Source organism: Adelges cooleyi, unplaced genomic scaffold (assembly GCF_023614345.1).
Source record: "Adelges cooleyi isolate 19-005CV unplaced genomic scaffold, UGA_ACOO_1.1 ACOO_flye_CR_arks_rails_tigmint_CR_PRNA_9, whole genome shotgun sequence".
NCBI lineage: Eukaryota > Metazoa > Arthropoda > Insecta > Hemiptera > Adelgidae > Adelges > Adelges cooleyi.
Genome location: NW_026096579.1, coordinates 15093289 through 15120775, shown reverse-complemented (window position 1 = coordinate 15120775; position 27487 = coordinate 15093289). Strand labels below are relative to the sequence as shown.

The 27487-nt window shown below is 27.2% G+C and overlaps 5 protein-coding genes and 2 non-coding genes across 10 annotated transcripts; 2 read left to right on the top strand and 5 right to left on the bottom strand.

The window, feature by feature from the left end:
* Positions 1-175: 175 nt before the first annotated feature.
* LOC126846193 (60S ribosomal protein L7a) lies at positions 176-3274 on the bottom strand. The gene is made up of 7 exons (XM_050585435.1): positions 3136-3274; positions 2697-2832; positions 1085-1234; positions 949-1019; positions 674-823; positions 491-613; positions 176-405 (listed from the first exon to the last, which is right to left on the bottom strand). The coding sequence occupies exons 1-7, from the start codon at positions 3148-3150 to the stop codon at positions 226-228; spliced, it is 825 nt and encodes a 274-aa protein (XP_050441392.1). The 5' UTR covers positions 3151-3274; the 3' UTR covers positions 176-225.
* Positions 1463-1538, bottom strand: LOC126847300 (small nucleolar RNA SNORD36). The gene has a single exon (XR_007687044.1). It is a non-coding gene; the product is annotated as a small nucleolar RNA SNORD36 (small nucleolar RNA).
* Positions 1745-1817, bottom strand: LOC126847298 (small nucleolar RNA SNORD36). Its single transcript, XR_007687042.1, has one exon. It is a non-coding gene; the product is annotated as a small nucleolar RNA SNORD36 (small nucleolar RNA).
* Positions 3275-3420: 146 nt separating the features above from the next.
* Positions 3421-5438, top strand: LOC126846195 (mediator of RNA polymerase II transcription subunit 22). Its single transcript, XM_050585439.1, has 3 exons — positions 3421-3616; positions 4153-4478; positions 5053-5438. The coding sequence occupies exons 1-2, from the start codon at positions 3535-3537 to the stop codon at positions 4473-4475; spliced, it is 405 nt and encodes a 134-aa protein (XP_050441396.1). The 5' UTR covers positions 3421-3534; the 3' UTR covers positions 4476-4478; positions 5053-5438.
* Positions 3434-7096, bottom strand: LOC126846194 (vesicle-trafficking protein SEC22b). Of its 2 annotated transcripts, none has more exons than XM_050585436.1 (5): positions 6904-7095; positions 6691-6800; positions 6447-6607; positions 6090-6236; positions 3434-4752 (listed from the first exon to the last, which is right to left on the bottom strand). In XM_050585436.1, exons 1-5 carry the CDS (start codon positions 6976-6978, stop codon positions 4604-4606), a joined length of 642 nt encoding a protein of 213 aa, XP_050441393.1. In that variant the 5' UTR covers positions 6979-7095; the 3' UTR covers positions 3434-4603. The 2 variants fall into 2 exon arrangements, with proteins under 2 accessions (XP_050441393.1, XP_050441395.1); XM_050585438.1 differs by lacking the exon at positions 3434-4752 and adding an exon at positions 5735-5914 and having other exon boundaries at positions 6904-7096.
* An 885-nt stretch (positions 7097-7981) lies between these two features.
* LOC126847123 (protein transport protein Sec16B) lies at positions 7982-19294 on the top strand. Of its 3 annotated transcripts, XM_050587197.1 has the most exons (24): positions 7982-8146; positions 8358-8433; positions 8505-8999; positions 9159-9249; positions 9376-10309; positions 10372-10506; positions 10656-10730; positions 11549-11623; positions 11705-11844; positions 12177-12333; positions 12397-12479; positions 13507-13642; positions 13719-13836; positions 14287-14458; positions 14527-14696; positions 15564-15681; positions 15756-15967; positions 16043-16294; positions 16383-16496; positions 16551-16704; positions 17488-17681; positions 17755-17880; positions 17954-18095; positions 18206-19294. In XM_050587197.1, the coding sequence occupies exons 2-24, from the start codon at positions 8380-8382 to the stop codon at positions 18322-18324; spliced, it is 4266 nt and encodes a 1421-aa protein (XP_050443154.1). In that variant the 5' UTR covers positions 7982-8146; positions 8358-8379; the 3' UTR covers positions 18325-19294. The 3 variants fall into 3 exon arrangements, with proteins under 3 accessions (XP_050443154.1, XP_050443155.1, XP_050443156.1); XM_050587198.1 differs by lacking the exons at positions 17488-17681; positions 17755-17880; positions 17954-18095; positions 18206-19294 and adding an exon at positions 16961-17181; XM_050587199.1 differs by lacking the exons at positions 17488-17681; positions 17755-17880; positions 17954-18095; positions 18206-19294 and having other exon boundaries at positions 16558-16678.
* Positions 19295-19358: 64 nt separating this feature from the next.
* LOC126847125 (uncharacterized) lies at positions 19359-27321 on the bottom strand. The gene is made up of 11 exons (XM_050587202.1): positions 27060-27321; positions 26674-26797; positions 24038-25930; positions 23328-23444; positions 22197-22276; positions 22015-22128; positions 21864-21935; positions 21626-21796; positions 21439-21543; positions 21166-21353; positions 19359-19802 (listed from the first exon to the last, which is right to left on the bottom strand). Exons 2-11 carry the CDS (start codon positions 26795-26797, stop codon positions 19727-19729), a joined length of 2940 nt encoding a protein of 979 aa, XP_050443159.1. The 5' UTR covers positions 27060-27321; the 3' UTR covers positions 19359-19726.
* Between the last annotated feature and the right edge of the window lie 166 nt (positions 27322-27487).

Here is a 27487-nt window from a genome sequence, read left to right as displayed (position 1 = left end):
AAAATACAAAATTAATAAAGAAAAACTCTTAAGTAAAAACGGTTTGGATCCCAGTTGAGCATATGAGGTTTTTTTATATTAAATTGGCCACTGGCTTTGTGTTGGACGGATATTAAGTCAACATTTATAATTATTGGAAATAAGATGGTTTTCAGTACATAATAATTCAAAAATATTTAGGTTTTTGATGTTTTATTAAGAAAAATGTCATAATTAACATAATCCTTATTGTTTCTGTGCCAATTCCTTTTCCTTAGCTTTTTCAATTTTGGCGAGACGGCACGCAGACTTGGCACCCAAAACACCACCACCCCAATGACGTTTAAATTCATCAAACCGTTCATTAAAGTTGTTCTTAATTGATTCAACCAATTTTGCTAGAGTAGCACGATCTCCACTGTCAACCTATAAATACAGTTTTTAGTTAGAACAATGTGTTATTATTAAATAAATAAAATCAATATTATTAAAATATTATATTATTATTTACTTGTGTAATAGCTAAGGCTGTGCAATTCTTACGACGTACAAGGTTTCCTAACCTCCACTTTCCTTTGATAATGCAGTATGGTACACCCATTTTACGGCACAATGCAGGTAAATATATCACCAACTAAATTAAAAAAACGTTATTATATAAATCACTGATAATATCGGAAACTCAATAAAATACCTCCAAAGGATCAACATCATGCGCAATAACGACTAATTGCGCTTTCTTCTGCTCAACAAGGTTTACAACAGTGTTAATTCCTTGACGGATAACGCATGGACGTTTGGTTGGCTGATCTTCCTTGGTTTCCACTTTGTCCTCAGCTCTTTTCTAAAAACAACGAACAATAGTTTATTAACAATTAGGTACAAATTTATAATAACTATTAAATCATTCTTCAAAATAGAATTTTACGATAAATTTGAACTACTTAAAAATGGCAAAACGTGTTTTACCTGCAATCGCCTCTTTTTCATAGCTGCAGTTTCAGGTCTGTATTTTTCCATGAGCTTGAAAAGCTGTGTCACTTTAATTTAAATAATCCATTTATACTACAGTTAGTTATTTGATATATTTTTACAATAAAAATACCTGTTGCTTTGTCAGCAGCAAAAGAAAACTGGTTGATTGGTGGGGGAATTTTGAGCCTTCTCTGAAGGACAGCCTTTTGACGTTGAATACGAATATAATTGGGCCATCTTACAAAACGACTCAAATCTCGCTTTGGTTGAATGTCTTGGCCTGAAATATTAAATATTGTATCAATAAAATGTTAAAAAAATACCTACAATAAATATTCTTAAGCTAGGCTACACAAAATATCATAATTAAAAACTATAGATCAATCAATGTGTTTAGATACCATAATATATCTAAAAATGTGTTCAACATTTTAGAAGGGTATAATTCCAAGCCAGGTTTATGAAATAATTTAATTTTGTTTTCAAATTTAAAACTCGTGTAGACTTAATTGCTCAGGGTTAAAAAGCTCGTGAAATATTCTCATACAATGTTTCAAAATTCATTAGGTATATCATCATAGCAATAAAAGGATCTTGACAATTTAAATTTTTGATGCAGCAACTAGAAGTAAGTATAAGCAAAGTCCATACATATATTGTTTTATTATAAATAACTAGACTAAAGTAAAAAAAAACACACACAGCTTAACATAAAATATACTCAACCACATCTAGATATCAAACATAAAATAAGGTAATGGCTAGAAGTAAATAAGATTTCTACTTAAGTAATGCTCAGAGTTAAAAAGCTCAAAAAATATATTTCATAATATCATTCAACTAAATATCACTCATCATTGCATATGTGAAATTTTTAATAATAATATCAGTCCTTTGAAATTGGCTGTCGCCTATAACACTGCTTACATCCTGCTATCACATATACTATATCGAGACTTAAATAAGAAGATAGCTCATACGGGACATCAATATTGTACAGGTTTTGCTGTGGTCAATGGGTAAATACAACTACTTGACAATTTTTAATAAGAAAAGTAGTTGAAACAAAATTGAAATTTCGAAATGGTGCAAGGCTTGAATAGCCTGCCTGAATGATCAATGATTTGTACACATAAAAATGTTGTTACCTAGTTCAAACAATTAATTGTCAGAGTTAAAAAGCTCTAGTATGTAAAATTCTATCACTATTTGTCAACATGAATTAAGGAACACTCATCATACAATTTTTTCAATAGATATAGCTCAGATTGTCAATTTCAACATGACTTTTAATGTTCTTAACAAACTAAATTCTGTTGAAGAAATTCAAGCATCATAGCAAATAATTAAAATATATTGTCAACATAACTACTGTAACATAACAACATAATACTTGGTATTATATCAAATTTAGGTAGTTTCACATTTCAGCATTTAGTGAATATTTTATGTTCTACACCAAAATTTTACATTTAATGTAAAATTGCATATATCTATTTGATAAAGTTGCTCGTTTTCTTAAAAATATAAGATTAAGAATTAAAAAAGCATATTGAAATATTGAATTTTTCGCTCAGAATGTCATTGTCAACATTATTATATATCTTGTTTTAAGAACATATTCAGGTGAAGAAATTCAAAAGCATCATTGCGATTAGAATATATATATATATAACATTAAATACAGAACTAATAAACAGTCAAACCAGAATATAGAATAACAAAAAAAAAACACTACTCACCAATTCCAAAATTCCTCGGTCTTTTTTCAAATAGCGGATTTACAACTTTCTGTTTGACTACTTTCTTAGGCTTTTCAGCAACCAATGGAGCCGGGGCGATTTTAGCTTTCTTGCCAACTTTTTTATTAGAACCTGGCTGTAAAATATAATTACAGTAATTTACATTTCTACGTAATATATATCTCCACGCAAATCTATTTCATTATATTTGTATAAGAGAATACAGAAATTAAAAATGTAATATAAAAGAAATGTATCGAATGAAACCTAGTTTAACATATAACAGATTGGAACACTGGAATCTACATTTGTTTAATTAAGTAAAATATTTAACGTATCTATTAAAGATTTCGGTACACATAATTTAACCAATTTTGAAAAATTGAAAGAAAATAATTTAAACAAATAATGAAATAATTAATTTAGAACGGTGTCTTACCTTTTTGGGAGCCATGGTGTAAAAAAACTAAACGATTAATTAGATAAACGAGGATGTAAATGCGAATAGTCGCTAGAAACGAACGATTTACAATTAAAATGGGCAACGGCGAAGTCACAAACGGCAAGGAAATGAAAGAGTGAAATAAGGTTATGTTGACACGATTAAGATCATAATACTAATAGCATGGATGAAATACTAAAACATATATATCAGTCATGGAAGAAACTACCAAATATCTGTGCTATCAAAATAGTATGATTATATGATAAGCATTAAGCACAAATATAGATAAAAATTTATTTACGAACTACGAAGTCAAACAACTTGAAAGTCGAAATAATATTCAAATTTTCAATTATTTGGTTTTAATTGATTTAAAATCATTAGTATTTAGCAATGTCTACATCCATGAATGTTACTAAATCGTATACGAATCGGCTGAAAAGTGATGTCAAGTGTATGCTAGAAAATTTTGAAGGTGAGGAATTTATTGTATTATTTATTTTCAAACGTCGTACGGAGCTGGGCAAAATGTACCAAAGTATCAATAAGTTTCGATTATACCAAATTAATCGATTTTTCAAATTATTTATTGATATGGTCATTGATAATATAAATCATAAAAACATCATATTACATTAAGATAGAATTGTATAAGTGCATTATCATTATGCATTTATCAAGAATATGTATCTTGCATCAATGGACATCTTTTGACTTTGCCAACTATAGTGATAGCTTGTTTTTTTTTTTTTATGTAGTTAGTTTGTTGGTTGTATTTGTGTCAATTGGAACCCACGCTGTAGAGGCGTCAGCTTCCATTAGTGGCGCTATTTCCATTAACTCCTATGGGGGAGGGGCTAAGACCCTTTAGCCCTTACATATGTCTTTAAATAAATTTAAATGTGACATCCACTTAAAGACACTTCCCCTTTTTATAGGCTAGATCAGCACCTAATTTTATATATTCTTGTCTTTTGTATAGAGTATAACTATTTTTTTTTCAAATTTTAGGTATTGTGAAACTCTGCAAAACCGAAGATGACCAAACGCAAATTTCTAAAGCTACTAGAAGTGAATTAATAGCATTTGAAATGGAAGTTCGAGCAGCAAACATTGTTCGAGCTGGAGAGTCTTTGTTAAAACTTGTTTCAGATATGAAACAATATTTAATTTTAAATGATTTCCCTTCTGTAAATGAAGCAATAGCCCAAAATTCAAAGCTCTTTCGTACAAAACAAGTAGAGTGTGATAGAAAGTTAACTAGTTTGGTTGATGATATGTCAACAGAGTTGTATGAGCTTGAAGAAGAATACTATACATCAAATCATAAATAAAAGGCAAGTTTCAAAAATTATTTATTTATAAATATATATATATATACTTTTTTATAATAGATATTCATTTTTAAGAAAATATGACTTCCCCCCAACCTTTTGCAGAACATATAAATATAAAATACAATTTATAACACATAAAAATATAAAAATAATACAATAACAAAAACCGCTGCAGCAGTAAGTTTTACATACATTGATTTTAAATTGAGATTGGTTGCTTCTTTTTTGTATTTTTTTGACAATATTGATAAATTTTGTGCTTTAGTATCGAGTTCTAAAAAAAATTGCATAATAATCAACAACTTTTATAAATTATAAATACGATAATGTTTGCCATAAATTTCTAAAAAATTGATTAAATAATTCTAAAAATAATGTATTATTACACACATGGGAGTATCAGACTCAGATAAACTTGGGACGTACAAGTGAGTATCATACGTCGATACGCAAGCTGTAATATTTGAGTAATATACATATCTCTTATAATAATTTTATTTTTTTATTACTTTGATTTTATAACATTTAAGGCGTACAAATGTCATAAATAATTTTTTTTTTTATAATTTTACAGGAATGGCTTTTGAAGTTTTAAGTGCTATGTCGTTAATTCATTCCATTTACATGGAACCTTGCAGCAAAATGTTGAGTTTTTTACTTTCAATTTATGTTCACAATGTGCAGAAGGCTATTAATTAGCTATAACTCTTATCTCAAAAAAGCACTTATCACTCCTGTGCGCAATGCTGTTGATATATTATTTACACGACTAAACATTGTGTAGAAAAATAGTGGATCATTTTTTGATTTCTACAGGTTATTATCAAAATTGTATTATATATATCAACGGCAATCTAGCTATAGGAAAATATAATTTTTAAATAGGTAAATATTAATTTAAACAATTTTAATAAATATATGTACATATTTACACATAAACTAATAACACTTATATTAGCAAATTATGTTTTTGACTAAATTAAAATATGTTATATCATATATTTTTGTACAGTATTTGTTTAAACTAAATATATTTTTAGTAAATATCATTAAACATACATAATAAGTTTAAATGTATGTGTCTATTGTGAATGATTGTAGCATTTTAATATTAGTAATGTACTTTTATGCAAGTACTACATATTATTCAAGTATTTTTAAATAATATAAAAACTTGTTTTGTTTATATCTTATGCAGAATTTATTATGCTTTACTTATCATTATTTATGTATTTACATATTATGTATGTCATATATCCAAAAACAATAAGTATAACTTATCCAACAATAGTTTATATTATTTAATATTCAATTTAACATTCAAGTGTCAAGAAATCTTAATTAACCCTTCGTTAGTAACGTGGGGTAAGAATGTATCCCATTCATACTGTGAAATGTAGCAAGGGTAGCTAGGCGACCAAGGTGTTTGCTTGAGGCTTTATAAAATAAATAAGTATTTAACCCTTTTTTTTGTTTTACTAATATTAATTAACAAGTATACATATGTTCAGTTAAGTTTTAAAAATATTTAGAGAAATATGAGAGTATTATCCAACTGTGACTGATTATAATTACTTTTGTTTAGTAATATGTAAAAAATGTTGATCATACCTGATAACACTGTTCCTCTTTGTAATACATCGTCAATATTTTGAACCATTATCCTTTGCACATCTTGAAGTTCATTATTTAATGTGTTTATATTTCTACGTACTCTGGAATCTATATAATTTTTTTTGGCTTTCTGTATATAGTTATCTGAAATAATATGAAATTATGATTTTGTATTTAAAAAACATTTTTTGGAAAACATGTTTATATATACATATACTGTCTCTAACTCAATTCTAATAGATGTATAAAATGTATATATATATAACTAGAAAATAAACTATTTTGTTATATATTTTAATACATTATTAAATACTATAATACAACTAAAAAATGAATTAAATATACTTTACATACCAAATTCTATTAATGTATAAGGACGCGTAACAGTTGACACTTGTTTGCCATATAGCTTATTGAATTCTGCAGCTATGTCTTCTAAGAAACTAAATGCAGATCGTTTAGAGAAATTTTTCTCGCATAATACCAAGTAACAAACATCTCTTTCAATTAAGTAGCTAAAATAGAAAGAAGTTAGATAAAGTATATTCTGTATTCCCAAATTATTATAAATTATTTAAATAGCTTTTGTCGAATTTACTGAAAGTAATATGGTACGGATTCAATTGTGCACTGTGGAGGAGATTGGAAATTTAACTTTTTGAAAAGAAGTTTTGCTTGATTTTGATACTCGACCAGTTTCCTTCCGACCTACATTTAACATTGTCATCCAATTGGTCATACAATAACAAATAATGTTTACATAAGTGTCGAGAACAGTCAGGAGACTAAAGAAATCATAATACACAAATACCTGTTCATCATCTTGCATAGAAGCTGCTAATGGTAAACCATCAGGTATTCTAGCTATCATAGTTAATAGAACCATTTTGACATAAATAAATCGATCGTACAAGCTGTATAATACTCTTTAATAAGTAAAGCTCCGATTTGAAATATTGTTAAAAATATATACGTGTTGACTTTTGAAAAAAAATTATTGTTATCAAAATCAAGTCGTTATCAATAGTTAACTGATATGGTCCGTTTTGACACGTATATTATAAGCACATATTATTTTACGATTTACGATAAAAAAAATTATTGTATTGTTATACCATTGATTATACTATATTACTATAATTTACAATTACTATAATATATAATCAATGGTTATACTTATGTAGCAAGTACAGATAGAATACAATGTTAAATGTTAAATTGTGTATTTAAAAAAAAAATAAAACCATGATGATTTGACAGTTTTTTGAAAATAATATTAAATTAAAATAAAGAAATAACATAAATAGCTGAATGTATACAATTAATTAATAATGATGTGTTTTTGTCGTATTAACAAATAGTCTGGTAATAGGTCTCGGGGGTACATTATAAATATAATATTGAGTCAATAAACTGTATACATCAGTTTTATTGAATTCTGGGCGCAATGTCACTAAAGTAAGTGGTGGTGTTCAATCATAGATTAGAAAAATCCCATCTACCAAGTCCCATTTAAACACAAATAATTTTGGCGATACTCGATTCATAACTACGGGTGCTAACCAAATCCAAGCTCTACCCAAATTGCGCTTTTAAAATAGTATAGTTTAAAATTTATTTTAATTAAGTTAGTGATTTAATGACAACTTAATCCAAATTCATAAATAAAGTCAAAAGTTTTGTCTAATTATTATTAGATGGAAATCTATTTTATTTTGTAGAAGAAAAATACAATTTAATGTCATTTTTTATCATACAATACGAATACGCATAGTCCATGGTGCCAAATAAAACGTAAGAATGGTTACACTGTATGATAGCTCTTGGACTTTATAACCCTATTATTATTAATTTTGCTACATTCATATTATTGCATATCAATAATTCTTTTCAGTGACGTGAACTATTCAAGTTTTCTAGATTTGTGAAAGTTGATCTTAAATAGTAAGAATATACAGATAAATACTTTAAAATTATTAACTATGTTTTTATTTTATTTAGTAAAGTCTAGTGAATAGATATATAATACGATGAGAATATTTTAACACAAATTGGTAAGAATATTTGTTTAATTTTATCTATACATCGGTATTTATGTAAATAGAATAAGGTATCAAACTTGATTTGTTTTGACACTTTAAAATAGCGCTTTGATTGTTGCAACAAATTAGATCTCTCTCTTTCTCTCTCTCACTCTTTTTTTAAAATAGTCTTTGATCAATAAAATCTGCACTCGGAATAATTTTTAATTAATTTTTGTTTCAGTATGTAAAACAAATAGTTTAACATGTCAAACAACAATTTTTGGAATAATGATTCTTATTCAAATATTCCACAGCCTGTGAGTTTTGTTTATTTACATACATTTAAAAATTTGATATATTAATTCAATTTATTCTTGTAAAATATTAGAATGAAAGTTCTCGACAAAATGATGAATGGAGTTGGGGAAATGAGTGGAGTTATGTAGACCAATCAGCCAAAAATAAATCTTTAAATACACAGCAAAACACCAACCCACAATCTATTGAAAATTTGGATACTTCACTGAACGACAGCTATAGTATTTCAGCTGCCACTAATGAATCTACCCAACCTACAGTTACCAATTGTGCTGTTAGTAACAATATTGATAATAGAATGGAAAATGGTCAGCATAATTTTGCAATGCATAGTAATAATTGGTTTGAGAAATCGGACAGCCAATCAGAATTATTTAGTAATACAAAAGCATACTCTAACATACATCCAGAAAATGATGTCAATAAGAAGTTTATTAATGTTGTTGAACATGAAGATAATTTTTGGGCAGATGTTGAAAACAGAGAAATATTACCACCAGAGTCATTTCAAAATGAGTCAATTCAAGTTGCTATGAATAGTTTACAGATCAATAATCATAACAAAGTAAGTCATAATTCCGAACAAATATTTATTTAACATAATATTTTGTATTTTTAAAATGTATGCAATTTTATTCTCTACTCCAAAGTTAAAATAAATAATATTAAAATTGGGCAGGATTCGCAAATTAAATCCTTAATAATCTTGTTTTTTATTTTCTAGGTCATAGGTTCTAATACTTGTGATAGCATACCAATTACAAATGTGGATAGAAATAATTACACAAAAAATAATTCTGTGGAAAATGATGGTGGTAGTTATATTTTATATTTTCAAGCTCTTTTTGAGTTTTTGTTTTTTCCTTATAACGGATGAGGCAAATTAAAAAAAAAAAAAATGTATGAGATTACATTTAACTTTTGTGTATTTTTAATTCTAGATAGACCACCAGTTGGACTTCATAGATTGGTCACTGGCCAAACAAAATCTTTTGAAGATAATTCAGAAAATAAAGATTTTGAATCATGTGGTCCTCAACCTTTTGATGTTCGCACAGTACCTGGACAACTAAGTGATGATGATATTCCTACGCAGCGGCATGTAACAGGCTCACAAATTGGAGCTAGGTCAATTGATAACAATTTAAATTTACAAAATCAAGACAATAATTCAGTTACACTTAAAAGGCTCCCATCATTAGAACACTTTCAAAATCAGTTTGAAGGTCATTCTCGTCAAGTTTTACATAGAGATTTTGAAGACTTTGTTAATCAGACCTCTGATAATCAGAAACTTGATGAATCAGTCAAGACAGATATAGACGATTCGTTCAGAAATGAGTCTCATTCTGAATTAAAAGAACCGACTACAGTCATTAAAAAGAGTCGGCCCAGAGTTCAAGATCCTGAGGTTTTTGAACGAACTGGACCAGATGGATATATGAATGAAACAAGCCCTTATATAAGGTCAACCGTTCAAAACCATACAAAACCTGGTATTGATTCACATGAAAATAATTTAAAATTATCAAGTTCCAATCAACTTGACACTACAGATAGATTTCAAAATTATGACAAAACAGAAAAAAGAAATGAAAAGAAGCATCCCCCACCACCTGGTTTTCATAGAATGGTTGAAGGTAATATTGGAGAAGAAGGTGTTCAAAAATATAGTCAACCAAGGAATAACCAAAAAAATGATGAACATCTGAGACGGCATTCCATTGATTCTGATTCATCAGTACCTATGGCAAATATTGTATCCGAAGAAGGTCATAAAAATGCAAGAAGAGGGTTACAACAAAAAAAATATAGCAAAAATTTGGAACGTTACCAGAATCGTGATAAAAGACCACCTTACAGACATCGTAAAGAGTATGTTTGAATTCATTTTTATGTATCAGTCAGTATAAAACAATTATGTTTATCCATTTTAGAAGTGAAGAAGATTATTTTTATGAAGAAGAAGAAGCAAATAATTCACAGAGTCCAGATGTTGAACCGGAATATAGATCACACAGATCTCGAAACCATCAATTTAAACACTACAAACATAGAAATCCCCATGAAAAGTAATTTGTTTTTACAAAAAATATTTATATTTTACTTATTTCTTAACAGTTTTGGTATTTAACATTTGTTTACCAACTTTTTTTAATATTATATTTCTAAAAGTTTTAACTCTCACAATGTTTGGCATGTTTTGTCTTGCTTTGCACAGCTACGACCACTCGGACCTAGAATACCAAAGCGAGTATGATGAATTTGATGAATATGAAAGACGAAGACGTTATAGGTAATTATTATAATGATTCAATACTTAAGATGTAAAACTACTTAACTGCTCATTATTTTGTGGTTAATGTTCAATAAGTTAGCTCTTAATTTAAATTGTTATGCTGATTTGAGTATTGTAAATCTATCAAACTTAATATGATTAAATTTGTAATATAAACATAAAACATGTAATGTTTATTAGTTAATACCTTACCATAAACATTTTATGAGTAGTGGTTATTATAGAAGTGGTTTCACATCTAAAAATTGATTTATTATTTCTAAATACTTTAATAACTATATGCTGAGGCTGGAATAAGAAGATTACCATTTTTAAATTTTAATTCTGGGGTATGGTGTGGTGCAATTGTCGGAGCCTGCAGTTGCTGTTCAGCTCTGCGGTTCAGATAGGTGAACCCATTATCATCTTACAATTTTAACTAGGGCATTTTAGCAACTTCACCTGTAGTCCAAAATATCCTAGTTGTAAAAAACTCGCTATTGACCATACTAAAATTATGCAATGTGTCATAAATAATAATTTAGATCTACTCATTGATATTTCTTTAGTGATATCAGATATGTATATATATAAATTGTATGTCATTTATAAATAACCAATTTAATAAAAAATTAACTTGAGTAAGGTGCTTGTATTAATGTGAGAATATTGTGTATTAAGCTTAATCTCGTCATGACATTTATGCGTGCATTGGCACTTAATTTATTTACCAAAATGTTGTAGAAACAATAAAAACTGTATAAACTTCTTATTATTATTTACACACATGTATTTAAATTTTGAGTCTCTTTTTTAACAAGAATTTAATATTGCAGGAGTCCTGAATCTGATCGTTATAGAAGACCCCCTGTGAGGAGTTATCGTGACAGGCGATATCAAGAAGAAATAAGGTTAGTATTGTGTATCAATCAAAAAGAACTAAAATTGTCTTTTTATGAAGTAAAAATTAATGCATGTATATTTTTTTTTAGTAATAACTATTTTAAAAGAGAAGATTCAAGCTATCGAAATAGACCTTCAAGTAGGACTGATTCTGATTATCATAGAAGATACTCACCGGTTCCGATTCAAGATTGTATGGCTCAAATTGATATGCTTAATCCCGTAGAAAGTATGTTAATTTTAAATTTAAATACAATATACCATAGGTAATATTACTTAATTAATGAAAATTAATTCATGTGTTTTTTTTTAAATAATTCACATCTATGGTCAATAAGCAAATGATATTATTTAAAATTATTTTTTGGTCTAAATAAACAATAATATCCTACTTTAAAGTTGTTATTTTTTGACGTCTTTCGTGTTTATTAAACAAAATATTACAATAAAATAATCTTAACATCATATTTATATTTATCATGTAAATATGTTGGATACAAATCTGTATATCTATTAGTTTACCAAAATATACCCTAATGATAAAATCTTTATATTTTTCAGAAAAAAAATACCTACTGAAATTTAGAGAAAGAGATCCTAAAGGTTATACAGAATGGTATGCAAACTATAAAGCAAAAGTGGAAATGCAAAAGTTGTTATCTAGAACAAAAAATGGTTCACAATGTAGCACTCCTATATCCACTCAATCACATGATATGTATGTCATCATTTTATTTTATATGTATTTATTTTAAATTTTAATTTACTAATTTATTTTCAGAGGTCATCTAAGTAATGTGTTAGAACAAGAAAGAGAAATTCATCGAACAACACCTCCTAGGTATCCCAAGTATCACATAAATGGTAATTATATAATTAGTTTTATAGGTAATTTTACATTTATGTTGAATGTAATTAAGAAAATTAAATATATTTAGTTTATATATTACATATATGGTAGGTTATATAACCCATTAACTTAGCATAAATGTAAAGCAATCTATTTGACAATAACTATGATTGTTTAGCTGAAAAATGCATCATATGTGACTCACATTGCTCCAATTGACAATGTACGCTCTTCATCGATAAACAATTGATAATATTTCAGGCAATAATTGACCAATTTGCATAATTCTAAAACTAAATTCTTTGTTAAATATAGAAAATAAATATTTACTTGAAGTATTTTTTTAGAACATTAACCACTTTAATCATAAAGCTGATGGTTTATAAAAATCTGTTGAAATTTGTTAATAACAATGACTTATGAAGGGGTTTTGCGAAAAATAATGCCGGATTCAGATTCAGATTCCTTACCCTCGAAAACATATTATACCACCCTCAAACTGAGCTGATCTCTTAGTTCTATGGGAATGGGGGTATAGTGTATAGACTAATAGTGTAATAACTTGATATTAGATGTCAAACAAAAAACAGTATACAAGTTTAAAAAAAAAAAATGTTTAAATGCCTATTTTATCAACCCTCTAATTACCTCTAACCCCTTAAACACAATAACAGTTAAGACTATAATAATTTTATAAAATTGATCTTTGATTTTATCATTTTACTTCATTGACAAATGTATTATGATATATAAAATACAAATTTATCTTATTTGCATAACTTTCTTTAGAAAAAAAATTCTATAATAATAACAAACTGTTTTGTCACTAAAGTCTCTATACTTTCAACATTAACCTTTTTAGCTAGTGTCAGTTTTAAAAGTTTGAATAAGAGTTTTGTTTGATGGGTTTTAAGTTACGACACGTAAAATGCAAGTTATTACTTTCATTTACTCGTATGCACTGTGATTCTTTAATTATACTTTCTAAAATGAAATGTAGAATTTTTTTTTAAGTTGAGTAATAATTTATTTATGTTTTAGCAAAAATGAGTATGGCCTTTGGGAAATTGTTTTTATTAGATTCCTCGAATGCAACTTTGAGCATTATTAAAATTTCTCCTGATCCTGATGATACTGAAGCAGCTGAACTCTACAAATTTCCATCGCCTTTTGTTTTGTTAGTGAGATTGTTTCTGTTATTACATGCCATATTATTTTTATAAATATAATTATATTTATTTGTGTTTTTATAGAGGTAAAACACATAAAAATGTAGTAACTCAGTATTTGAATAAACTAGTAGAAGAAGTATCAAATAATTCTGAACGTCTGTTGTATGAATTGATAAGCATGATAACAAAACGAAGTGGTGTAAGTAGAAAATATTAATTACTCATTAGTCATTGGTGTAAAGCGAAATTTGTTGTTAATTTTCACTAAAAAAATCAATAGGTAAATATTGTTTTTTAATGTCGAGCAAATAAAAAATAACGAATTGAAGGTGTTACAAAAAAACTTCTATACAAATCAACTTGACGCCCCTTACAAAAACTGATTAAAAATGTCTTGCTGAAATTGACGGACACGTATAGTGGTTCGACGAAAATTAACACTATCCTTTTAAATTTATGTTTATGTAGTAATAATTGTTAGTTTTGGCTGAAAAAAATACAAATGTGTTAGCTTTTGTTAGAAAAAACAACTAAATGTGTTAGTTTTTGTCAGGACTTAAACACGTTAATTTTTGTAAATATTATATTGATGTTCACCAAGATATCAACATGTCTAAAAAAAATTCAAATGTATTTTTAATATTTTCAGATTGTTGATGGAACAGATATATCTGAAATGCTTATGGAAAATGTTGCTAAATACCCAGTTGAGGGTATTTTGTTTGAGAGTATGAGCATGAAAAATATTAAAGAAATGTCAGGTGAACCGCTTAAACATTTTAGAGACTTACTTTTACAAGGAAATAAATCAGAAGCATTAGGTTAGTATACAATTTTTTAGTATTTACTATTCAATATTTTGTATTCACCAGTTTTTTTTTTTTTTTAGAATTTGCTATACAAAGTCAAAACTGGGGATTAGCTTTTGTGTTAGGTTCTTATATGGACTTGAAGACTTTTAATTACATTAAATCTAAATTTTTCCAAACTATTCCTTCAAATGATACATTACAGACATTTTTCCAACTTAACAGTGGAAAAGTACCATCGTGTACTACAGTAAGTATAATTACTAATTTGAAATTATTGCATTAAATTTTAAAGAATTCCAACAGTTTGTGTGTTTTCACTATATGTTAGTCAGTGTTAATTACAGTTTTTGTCCTAAAGATTTATGTTAAAACAATTATTTTATGAATTTTGCTCGTCTTTAAAGTCAAACAATACTCCTCTCACATAAAACAAAGGGATGAGGGAATCTTTGTACAACTAAGCCGGACGGGGCAAAGATCTCCAGCTAACCTTAAATACAATTTCATTGCAAATCATACATTTGCAACACTAAAATTGTTTTAGATGTAACAAGTGCAACACTTGCAAACATCATATTTTGACCGCTACTATTGTGTTTTGTTGATTATAATTTAAAACTGTATGAATGTTATATCTGTATTTTATATAATTGTTGTCATACAATTTAAGTGTGTACAATGGGATAGCATTATATTAAATCAAGTTTTCTGATACAAACACATTTAAGTACGGCTAGTATGATAAACACTTCTTGACATGAAGCTAAAATTATTCTGCTGATGTTAACATAGCTAAGAAATATCAATGTTGGGGATTTCAACTTCTAAAACAGACAGGCAGTATTTTTGTACCAAAACATGTCTTGAGAGATGCATGTTTTAAAAAAGTTGAGTCGTTTAAATGCATAATTACATAAGAAAAATGTATTTACATTGATGCAATAAACTCTTCATATTTAATTTAATATAGACTAATATATAGTGATGTCACTCTCTTCAGGGTCAACAATAGACAAGAGTAGATATTTTTTAATAAATCCCTACTATTAAATATACATATTTTTAAATGTTTAGTTTAAATCAATTTCTTTAAATATCTTTTATTGTGTTTTAGTGTTGTACAGACAGTACATGGGGTGATTGGAGAGAGCATTTAGCGATGATTTTGAGTAATCAACACGTGAACATTAACAATGCATATAATGCAATTTTACAGCTTGGTGACACATTAGGTTAATATACCTTATATATAATAAAATTATATTTTGCTTACACATTAATATAATCAATAACTGTTGCATTTTAGGCGCAAAAGGTGATATTTTTGGTGCCCATTTTTGTTATTTAACTTCTTACATGCCAGTGGAGCCAGGGATGCCATCTAAGTTTACTCTGTTGGGGACATCTTCTAATCAACCTTTTAACACTAATACCAGCAATCGTGTCATATTAATTACAAGTGCTTATGAGTTTGCCATTCGATTAAACAACAGCAATTTCTTCATCCCTAGTCTTTTGGTAAATATTCTTTATTTTGTATTAAAAGTTTTACAAGATTCGAATGTATGTACAAACTATAATTTTTTGTTTTAGCCTTACAAATATTTATTAGCAGTTCGTCTAGCTGAGTATGGTGAATGCGAATATGCTCTTCAGTATTTAGAGGCCATTGCGACACAAGTAATTGCATCGCCTATCTCGGTGAACACAGGATTTGTGTCTAACATTGTGGACCTTGGTACAGATTTGCATTATATGCAAATGTCAAATATCAACCTGTCAGGAGTAATGGATACGTTAGATTGGTTGGAAGATTTAAAACATGTTCTGTCGAATTCAGGCAGTGTAAGTGTATTTCAATTTGTTTTACTTAAACTAAATACAATTAAGTATTTACACATATTTTACAATTGGATATATTTTTCTTTTTTAGAATTACAATGCTGAAAATAATGTAAATAATGTTCTACCAACACAGCAAATAGAACAACAAACAAATCCTATCAATTATTCAAACGAACCAATTGAACCATATGAACAACAAAATGTAATGTAATATATAACTTAGTTAAAAAAACAAACACTTTATATGAATTTCTAGATTCCAGATTTGAACGTTGATCATTCCGTTAACTATGAACCACAAACTCCACCTCAAGAACTTCCTCCTCAAGTTGTACAACCTCCCCCAGTTAATCCATATTGGCAACCAAGTGCTGTTTCACAAGCAATAATTGAACCGTCATTACAAGCCGGTAAATTGTTTGAATACATAAATAAGAATATATGAAAATAAATAATACACAATATTATAATAATATTATAATATTATAAGAAATTGTCATGTGTACTAAATAACTTTAAAATTTTAAAAATTAAATAATTTTAATAAGTTTTAAAATAAAACTGACAAAATATGAGAGAAATAAAGACAAAACTTAAGTTAGATCACAATAATTTAGCTATTTCAAAATATGTATGTATTTTAAACTCCTTGTTGGATGCTAATAGGTGACATTCAATAAGATCATCAGTGAGCCACTTCACCATAGATCAATTCATGAACTACAACTACTATTATTTTTATATGTTCGTAGTGTAAATTTTTTGCTTTCAATTGTTTTTTTTATGTATATTTTATTTTAAAAACGCTTTTAATCTGTATTGTACGCTATACACTATAATATTCTATAATGGTTTTAAGAAAAAAATAAATTATTTATTCTTGTAAATGGTTATTTTTTTGTTTCCTTGACCTTAGGTACCATAGAAATCAATCTAAATTGAATAATGAAAAATCCTATACGTACAACTTATAATTAACCTAATAAATTAACAGTAATACTCTATTTCAAATAATTGTGTTCACTATAATTTTAACATTTAATTAAAACAATTGAATTTCTAAATAATTAAAAGCATACTGATTTTAACTAATATTTATATACATATATATTCCATAAATATTAAATTAACAAGTTACTAACATGTTTTCTGTAACAATTATTACTTTAATCATTATTATTATGTTTTTTTAGAATTTACACAATATTATGACCCTTCGTCCATATCAGGAGATGTAAATATTCATAATAATCAAAATGAAATGACATCAGAAATTTCTACAATTTCTCCAGATCTGACATTGACAGCTGCTGAACCAGAGAATACAGTATCAACAAAATCAAAATTTGGTTTTTATGATCGCCAAATGGCTGAACTAGATCCAAAGGTATTTTAAAATATGTGAGCATAATTAAATATTCAAAAATTATACTAAACAAGACAATTATACGAATCATTAGGTCCCTAGTTCGAATGCGAATAAACAACCAGTAAAAAAACCAGAGGACAATAAACGATCACAAAAAGAAAAAAATTCATGGCTTGGTGGGCTAACAAAGTTTTGGAAACCTTCAAACAATAATGATGTAAAAGAATATTGAAACTATTATTATTTTTACATTATAAATAAATAATATATAATATGTATTGTTATTATAGACAATTGGAGAAAATTTTGGAAATGACTCAGCTCCCCAGCAGGCAGCTCCTCCCATGGATTCTGAATTAAATTTTAACCCAGTAGCTAATAGTTCTCCAGCTAATCAAACACAAAATCAATTTAAAATACAGCGAAAACGAGGTACTTTTTATGATAAGACATTAAAAACACAAAGATTAATGGCCTGTATTTAAATACTATGAATGTTATCAAATATTATATTGTATAAAATATTTTATTATATTTTAAAGGCGCGAAAGACATGTATGTGAACGTAATGAGTAACAGCAAACAGACGGAAAATGTTTTGGCAGCAGATCCGCTATTTCAACCGAATCAACCACCAACAGCTATTTACAATCCATTCTAGTGATGACCCAAAACGGATTCTGTAATGTGGTCGTTTCAGCAAAAATTATAAAAATGAATTGGCCAGTGGAAAAATGTATTTGATATTATAAAACAAATGTATTAAGCATGATGTATTCATCAATATAGGAATCTTACCTGGGTATTCTACTTGTGTTATAATATATGTATTTTTTCATGTGATATTATGGTTACAGTATTTCATGTATTGATTATGTTATATTTGAATATTACATACAAATTATACTTTTATCTCAAATTTACAACATCATATTATGTATAGTTATAAATTAGTATTAAAAAAATACTTTTAAAAAACATTTAACTATCCATATAATGTGTTGAATTTATTTAAAATTAAGGAATATTGTGGGTTTTATAATATTACGTTAATATTTGTTGTGAATTATTGTCTTGTAGCTACAACAAAATTATTCTTAATATGATGTTGTAATCTATTATTTGTTATGTATTATAATAAGTTGTCCAATTTTAATCATTTTTGGGGTGAATGTACATAATTAGGGGTTTTATTTTATTATAATAATAGCATTTACAGTTATTAATATAAATAAATTGTCATATTAATTGTTTGTAAGTATCAAAAATCTATTTGATGTATAGCTAAGACTTTAAAGTTAAATATATTTAAAATATTATGTAAAACAAAATAGTTAATTATTTAAATATTTATTATTTCGTAAGGTATTCTTTTTTTTGTTTTTAGCTTTGACACAACATTGTGGGAAGCTATTAATTCTGGTTCTGACTTGTCTTAGTTTTAAGTCTGTCGTAAATGTATTATGATGTTAAGAAGTTAAATCTTTGTGAAGTAACCCTCCACTTTCCCAATTCGTCTTTATATAACGTATACATATGATTTTATAATCGTATAACAAAACGTAGAATAATCAATTTTCAATTTATTTAATTCCACAAAAATAAAAATTACATTTTAACTACCAGTTTAATGATTGCCTTTATTTTTTAAATATAACAAACTATTAACAAAACAAATAGACAATATAATAATACAGGTAGCTTGGAAATGTATAACAACTATACAAATAATGAAACAAAAAAAACGAGTAAAAAATTATTACTATTTTTCACTATATGTACAGTTTTTTTTATAATAACTCTTATTGGCTAATAAAACCTTATTTATACTATGGCAACTTATGAAATATTACTTAATTTTATAAAACACATAATTCTTAAATTAATTTTAAAATTTTTAATGCTACACTTATATACTTAACTAATTAAAAGAAAAAAACGAATGATAAGTTTTTCACTTAAATAAACAGTCAATAATGATTAATATTTGAGTAAAACTTAATATCACATATGTAAATATTAAGTAGATTATTATGTCAATATTTATCGATAATACTAGCGCTTCACAGTTCCGAACTGAGTAAAGAATTTTTTTTTATTATTACCATAATCAGTCCAGGTTTTTCAGGTTCCATATACCTAAAACATTTTTTTATAAATCCAGTCAAATTATATTTAAAAAGACACCCAGAACAATATATTTTATTGATTTAATACTCAAAATTCTCCTTTCCCTTGGTGGTAGATTTATAATATTCTTTAAAAATTAAAAAAAAGACAACCCTAAAACATGACATTTTTTAATTTTTCTCTCTTAAAAAAAGTTACGATTACTCCAAAATTAGATATTTTATGTTATACAATTGTAATGTTTTTTGGTAAAAACAAAAAATTATGATCCTTGTGAAGAAAGAATACCTAAATTATGAATTATCACTATAAAAATTACTATGTACTGACCTGTATGATCACATAGTTATTTTTAGTTAAAACATTATATGACAATTGTAGTCTGTATGTAAGAGGAATTTATATCATTTTGTTTTGTGCTATTTTTTTTAATAATCACCCAATACTTAACGTATCCATGAAAATTCTAATCACTTGATTATCTAAGCTTAATTTTTATTAATAATAATTGTTTAATAACAGTACATTATGATGCCCGGTTAAAGTTTTGGGCAAAATTGTATTACACTATGCTACAATTTAAACATTTTTCTGAACCAGACCATGTTACAAAAAAAAAAATTTGTTTTTGACCTATAGATTAACTTCAATAATAATAATAATAATAGCTATACTGCTTATTAGGGTTGGGCCTATCCGGATATTCGGATATCCGAATTATCCGGATAATTCGGGTACGGATATCCGAAATCCGGATAGTTTCGGATAATAAATAATATTTCAATTATCCGTAGAACCAAAACTATCCGAATAGTTAAAAATTATCCGTATAGTTTCGGATATTTATTTAATTTTTAACCAGCCGAATATATTTTTTTGAGTACTCTAATTTATGTATTTGTTGATACTTTCACGGGTTGAAATATTACGTAGATGATTTTTAGATGGTTGTTAACCGACTATTCGGACTCTTTGCAGAGTCCAACCTCAGGGTTGTCACGACTGTTCCGCGACCGGTTAATAACCACCGACACGGATATATCTGAAAAGCATCCACGTGATATTTCAACCCGTGAAAGTTTCAACAAATACATAAATTAGAGTACTCAAAAAAATATATTCGGCTGGTTATAAATTAAATGAATATCCGAAACTATCCAGATAATTTTTAACTATTCGGATAGTTTTGGTTCTACAGATAATTGAGATATTATTTGATATCTGAAAATAACCGGATTTCGGATATCCGTAACCGAATTATCCGGATATTAAATAATCCGGATATCCGCAAAATCTGAATTTTAGTCCCAACCTTACTGCCTATTACTGTTTATTCTAACACTCAATACACACAAGTGATGTCAATACTTACGTCAAAGATCTAATTTGAAGTCTTTTAATAACAACAGGCCTGATGCGTGCAATTCCTTTCGGACTGTGTTTCCCTCGTCCAGTAATAATAGTCAGTTGTCTTCCTCTACTATATAAACCATTAAGTTTTTTCAGTTTTGTTATATGATTGTCCAAGTATAAATCCAATACCAGGAGAGCTTCTTGTACCTACAATGTAAAATTTTAATCACTTAAAATATTTTATTTATAGGTATTTAACTAAATCTTTGGCTAGTTAGAATTGGGAAATTACTTGTAAATAATGTAAATCTATAGTCAGGGCATTTTCATTATTTGTAAGCATTGACACTAGTGCTTTTGTTTTTGCATACTTCTCATTTTGTTTAGATTCTTCTGCCTGATAAAATAAGTATTTTATCATAATAAGTTATACATGTATCAAGCAGTACAATATAGTGTAACATATATAATATTCATACCTTTTCTAAATAGTATGATGTAACAGCAGGATGGATTTTTGTACTAATTGATTGTTGGGCTTTATTTAAAAACTGTTGTTTTGCGTGTGCATGTTCTATTGCTTCATTCGAGTAATCGTGGTTACTATTTACATTTAAACCTTCTTGATAAGAAACATCATCTTCGTTTTCCTAAAATAATTAAAATACAAAAATAAATTGTTTATATTATATATACATATATATTTTTTTTTATTACCACTATTTTTTCGTCTTCTTTATTTAAAACAGAATTTATGCCAGATACCTCACTTAAGACATCACTAGCTTCCTGATAAAATAAAAAATATACAAATTAGTATAACAATTAATACTAAAATAATATATACAATAGTGTTGATTTTTCATACTTGAAACTTGTAATCTTTTGCACGCAATACATTGAGAACAAGTCTGGAATCAAGATTTTTATACTTCTCTGAAAGTAATTTTTTTGATAAAACAGCAGCAAATGTATTTTCTTTCTAAAAATCAAAATTATTTGAATGAACAATATTACTATGATACGTGATTTTATATTTAACAATATTACACTTAGTTGACTAGATGTAGACGCATTGACTGGATTTTCTACTTTGCATTCTTCTTGTAATTTTTTTGCCAATGTTTCATCTAAGAAAAAAAAAAAAATAGTATTAGAGTTAACATTTTGCTTCAAGATGTTACTAAGAATTTTAATTATTAAAGAAATTAACAGAGACATTTTTTAGCAGTCGAATATTCTTTAACAACATTTTAAATAAATAATAATATAAAAAAATACAAAGAACTATAGAGTTTAGTAAAAATATCAGTTATAAATTATCAATGGCTATCTTTTTAATTAACAAATATGTAGCAGTTAATTATGGTTAGAAAAATTAGGGCAAAGTAAGTAAATGTTTTATTGTCTAATCAATTGCGATTTTATGTATTCGATAGAAGAGAAATTGATTAAGAAGAAATAAAAAATGATTAATAATCGGTTAATAACTTTTCAAATAATAAAAAGTAATAATAAAATAATAAATAATAATTAATAATAAAAAGTAATTAATAATTTTAAATTACTTGATTGAAAATGATTTATTTTTCGGTTATTTAAATAGCTAATAATAAATTATTTTAAATACATGATTCAGGTCTTAAATTATTAACTAAAATGTATTTATTTTACTCTAAATAAGGCAGCAAACATTTTAAGAGGCTCTTAAAATGAATAATTTATGTTTTCAATAAATAAGTGTAATTTTGAATTTAATTTAATTTGTTGATAAATCATTCAAATATAGATAATTTTTTTTTTAATTTGAGACTAATTATTGAAGTAATTTAAAAATAATTTAAAGGAATTTTGATTAATTGAAAAACCCATACAGTCCTAGCAAAAAAATTTTGAGACCTTAACGACCACCTATCTGTATAATATATATTAAATTTAATATTATTAATAATGTGATGAGTAATGCATTCAGAATAAAATAATACTATACAACATTCCTACTTTACTTTTTAATGTTCATATCTCCAAGAGAAGTTATTTAAATTTGGTTATTACAGTCTATATCTCGAGTATGCCATTATCGTATAGGTACTAACTAAATAAAATATTTGATTTCAGTATATTAAGTTTCAAAAACCCAAAAAAACCTATACAACAATCACAAATAAAATAGTTACTAACCTTGCAATATTGCTTCTTGATTAATAATATCTGTAGGCACATTTGCAATCAAATAGTAATAAAGATCTTCAGCAAACTTTTCAGGGAGTCTCACAGACATTGGAATTGTAGTTTTACCTGAGAAAAACAATGTAGGAAGCTTTATTTAGTGTTTTTTTTTTTTTTTATAGATAACACTGGGCAACATACATATTGGTGCGTACGATTTTCCTGCTGATTTTGATAGTATTTTAAGTGCTGATTTCAAATATGTCATCAGATTTTTTCCTATCAGATCTACTTTTTGAGATATGGGTACGCTAAATCTCAAAAAGTGCCTAAATATCACTTAACCGGTATAAATTTACTCTACAATACACCTTTTTTCTTCAAAATTGTTTTTCTCGAATAGATAATACTTTTCATGTAGATTACAAATCTGTAAATAATGTGCGCTTATCGCACTTAGTTTGGAAGTTACAAATGTTTTAAAATCGTCAATTTAGCGTCCAGCGACGCATGTCTACCCGCGGCAGGTGCCGTTCGCCACAGTGCCTTATCGAGAGCGGCGACCGAAAAATTAAGAAGAGCTGATAGGAAAAATCTGATGATATATTAGAAATCAGCACTTAAAATACTATCAAAATCAGCAGGAAAATCTTATGCACCAAAAAAAAAAATGTTTTTTTGTAGGCCTGTGTAATTAAACAATATACTTGTTGATTACATACTAAGCTCTGATGATGAGTCTCCAAAATAATCACATAATTGAGCTAGAACAGATGTATCAACAACTAACTGAACACATTTCTCATCATTATTTTCATTTATCTCAATGTCTTCAGCTGTCGATGAAGATTCCAAATCTGTTGGTAGCACATCATCATCAGTTTGAAAATAATTGTGCCCTTCTTTTAATTTTTTAATTTTTAAAACATGTTCTGAGTACAATGAGTCTCCAAAAACAAATTTATTCTCAATATTTTTCCTTAAGATATCACCTTCATAATGTTGGTCTAATGCATTAAATTTTTTATTTTTGGAATCACATTTTTTTTTAACGCCTTTTTTGTTTTCTTCAACTTTTTCAGCATGTATTTTTTGAAAATGTATATTATGGTTTAATGAATCGCCTATATTTTCAGTATCCTGTTGTTCTTCTTTTACTTCATGATTTGACTCAGTAAAAACTTGTTGATCTTGAAACGAACTTTCAACTAAAGGTGTGTATTCTTTCTGAACGAAGCCATGAATTTGTTGCTTAGTTATATCATGTCCAGATTCTACTAACACATCTACAATCCAATCAATATCTCCATTACATTTATCAAAAAGTTCTGTTATAAGTGAGCATACATTCTCGGGAAACTGTTTCAGTAGTTCTTTATAATTAGGCTTGTATATTAAACCTTCTAAGTTACAAGTCATAGTGCCCTTATCTAGTTTACCATCGGATGTTGTTAATACATTTTCATTTCCTTTGTTAATATCTTTATTTTTTCCAAAAACAACATAATCACTATATTCCTCTGATGGAATTTCTTCTAATACTTGCATGAATAAGAAGTCATTCTCATATGTATTAATAGACTTATCGGCAACATTAATGGCTTCATTGGTATAAGGTAGAACAGAGACAAAATCTTCGTTTTTGACTGAACAATTTCCAGATAAATAGTCATTTACTTTCTCTTCAATAATACTATCATCTTTTTCATTTACCACATATTCAGACCAAGGATCTTCATCGCCTTTGTTAAATGTGGGCAAATTGTCATTTATTTTATTGTTTGCAGAATCTTCAGACACGAGTAGATCTTTGAACTGATCGTTAATAAATAAATCGTTAACTTCGATGGGAGGCTTACTAATTTTTTTTGTATCATTTTTAAGTTGTTCACAAAGTTGGTACTTTTTGAATGCGTTTGAATGTTTAGGAGGAGTATTATTTTTATTATACTTTAATTTGAATCTTTTTAGTAAAATTTCAACATTGACTGTATGATCATATCGGTGTAACATATTTTCAATGTTATTAAAAGGAACTTTATGTACATTTCTTTTATACAATTCATTTACGTTCCAGGCCCAATCGGTGTTGGGCTCCAAAATTTCAATCCAATAACCATTATTAGTACTCAACTTTACATAGTTTTCCATTTCCCAAGCTTCAATATTAGTATTATCAACTATAACTGGAGTAGTCTCACATTTAATGGCTTTTTCCACATTTTCAAACGTCCATCTATGAGCATCTGATACTTTGTGGCGGTCAAAACAATAACGGCCAGTTCGTTTATTTATGAAAAACTTATCTGCACTAAATATATATTTATCAGGATTTGTGTTGTTGTAGCACTGGTTTAAAATACTATATGCCAGATACGATTTTCCACTTCCTGGGCAACCTCTCATAAGTATCATGACTTTGTATCCTTTTGAAATTAAATATAATATTCGATTAATAGGGGATTCTCGCGGTGACAAACATTTCCAATCGACACTTTCAATAATATTACAATCTTTATCATAGTTCATTAGTTCTTCTTCTTTTTCATGTGACACCATCATGGGATTTGGTATAGGTTCAGTAATCTGCATCAGGTCACGATAAGCCATTAATACTGCAATAAATATAAACATTGTATACAAAACTAGTTTAACATTTTGAAAATAGAATATACAACAATTAACTTTGTATTGTATTTATTCAATTAAAACAATTACACAAATCATAAAACGAGAAACCTGTACAGAAAGATTAATACTTTAAGTAACGAATGTAAACGGACTGAGAGAAGAAATGATGATAGACCCAATTAATGGCCAATGACGCAATAGTATGTAAATGGAAGAATACTTGAAGCCGCTTTTGAACTATAGAGTTAATTGAATGTACGCCAATAAAAAAATAGATAATTATTTTCAACTGAATTCTAACAAATCAATAGTGATGTAATTATAGTTACTGTTATTACTCGTATGGCTTTTTGATGGGGAGTAAGCTGTTTTAAAGGCTAATTTAGTTGCATTTGAGAAGGATGGTAGTTACTACACCATTGTCTGCTAGAGAAAAAATGTTATTTTTCCCTCCAAACTTGTATGAATTAATAAAACACAAAAAATGTTTAGAAAAACATTATTTGACAAACATTATAAAAACAAAGGGTAGTAAAATAAAAAAAATAATCGAGGTATAACTTTAAAAAGGTTGAATTACTCATAATAACAGTAGGATGCAAAGTTATATAAGGCTGTCAAAAGAATGAAATTCAAACTCACTTACAAACTTAACAAGCGTCAGAGAATTTCAGGGGATTCGACAATAAATGAAATATAAATTATTACGAAAATAAAAAAGACTTACAATCATTATTTCGGTTTTCTATTACCATTTCGATTATATCATGATCAACGAGGCTAGAAAACATATTTAATAAATCATCTTTGGTGTTCATACAATTCCAACGCATATCAGCAGCAGCAGCCATCTAAAAACAAAAGCAGTTTAAATATAAAAAATTATTATAGCGAGAAAATATAATTTATTTTTTCTCTTAATAGTGAAAACTTAAACATGATGTTATAAAATTAAAAAAGACCAAAGTTACAACAGAATAATAATCTCAATATATTATAATAAACTAAAGGACGTTGCAATAATATTATCTTTATATAATGAGGTAATAATAATAGGTAACTATGAGTATATTAACAAAAAATTCAACTAAATGATACTGAGTAATAAATTACTTTTTAATTAATAATTTTTGAGTAGTATTATACTTCAAACTAGAGCTTGAAAATTGACATCCAAATAGGAATAATGATAACTTTTAAAATCAAGGAATTACTAATTACTATTTAATGCACGTAAACTGAAATTTGTATTCAGTAATCAACACGGCACAAAGTACAGGTTCTTATGCTTGAAAACTGAAAAATCTGAAATGACAGTGTTTTTCTATAATCTTATCAATGTTTTAATGCGCATTGCGCGTTTGAATTTTTATTTGATACTAAATAATTTCAACAAGTGTCTATCACAGAAATTATAATAATATGATGTGTACTAATATTATGTAGTTATAGAATGGCACCCTAATTTTATTTCTCTGCTAAAGGTCACACTGAAATATAAATAGAACAACAACAAATGGTCTTATCACCTTCAAATGTTT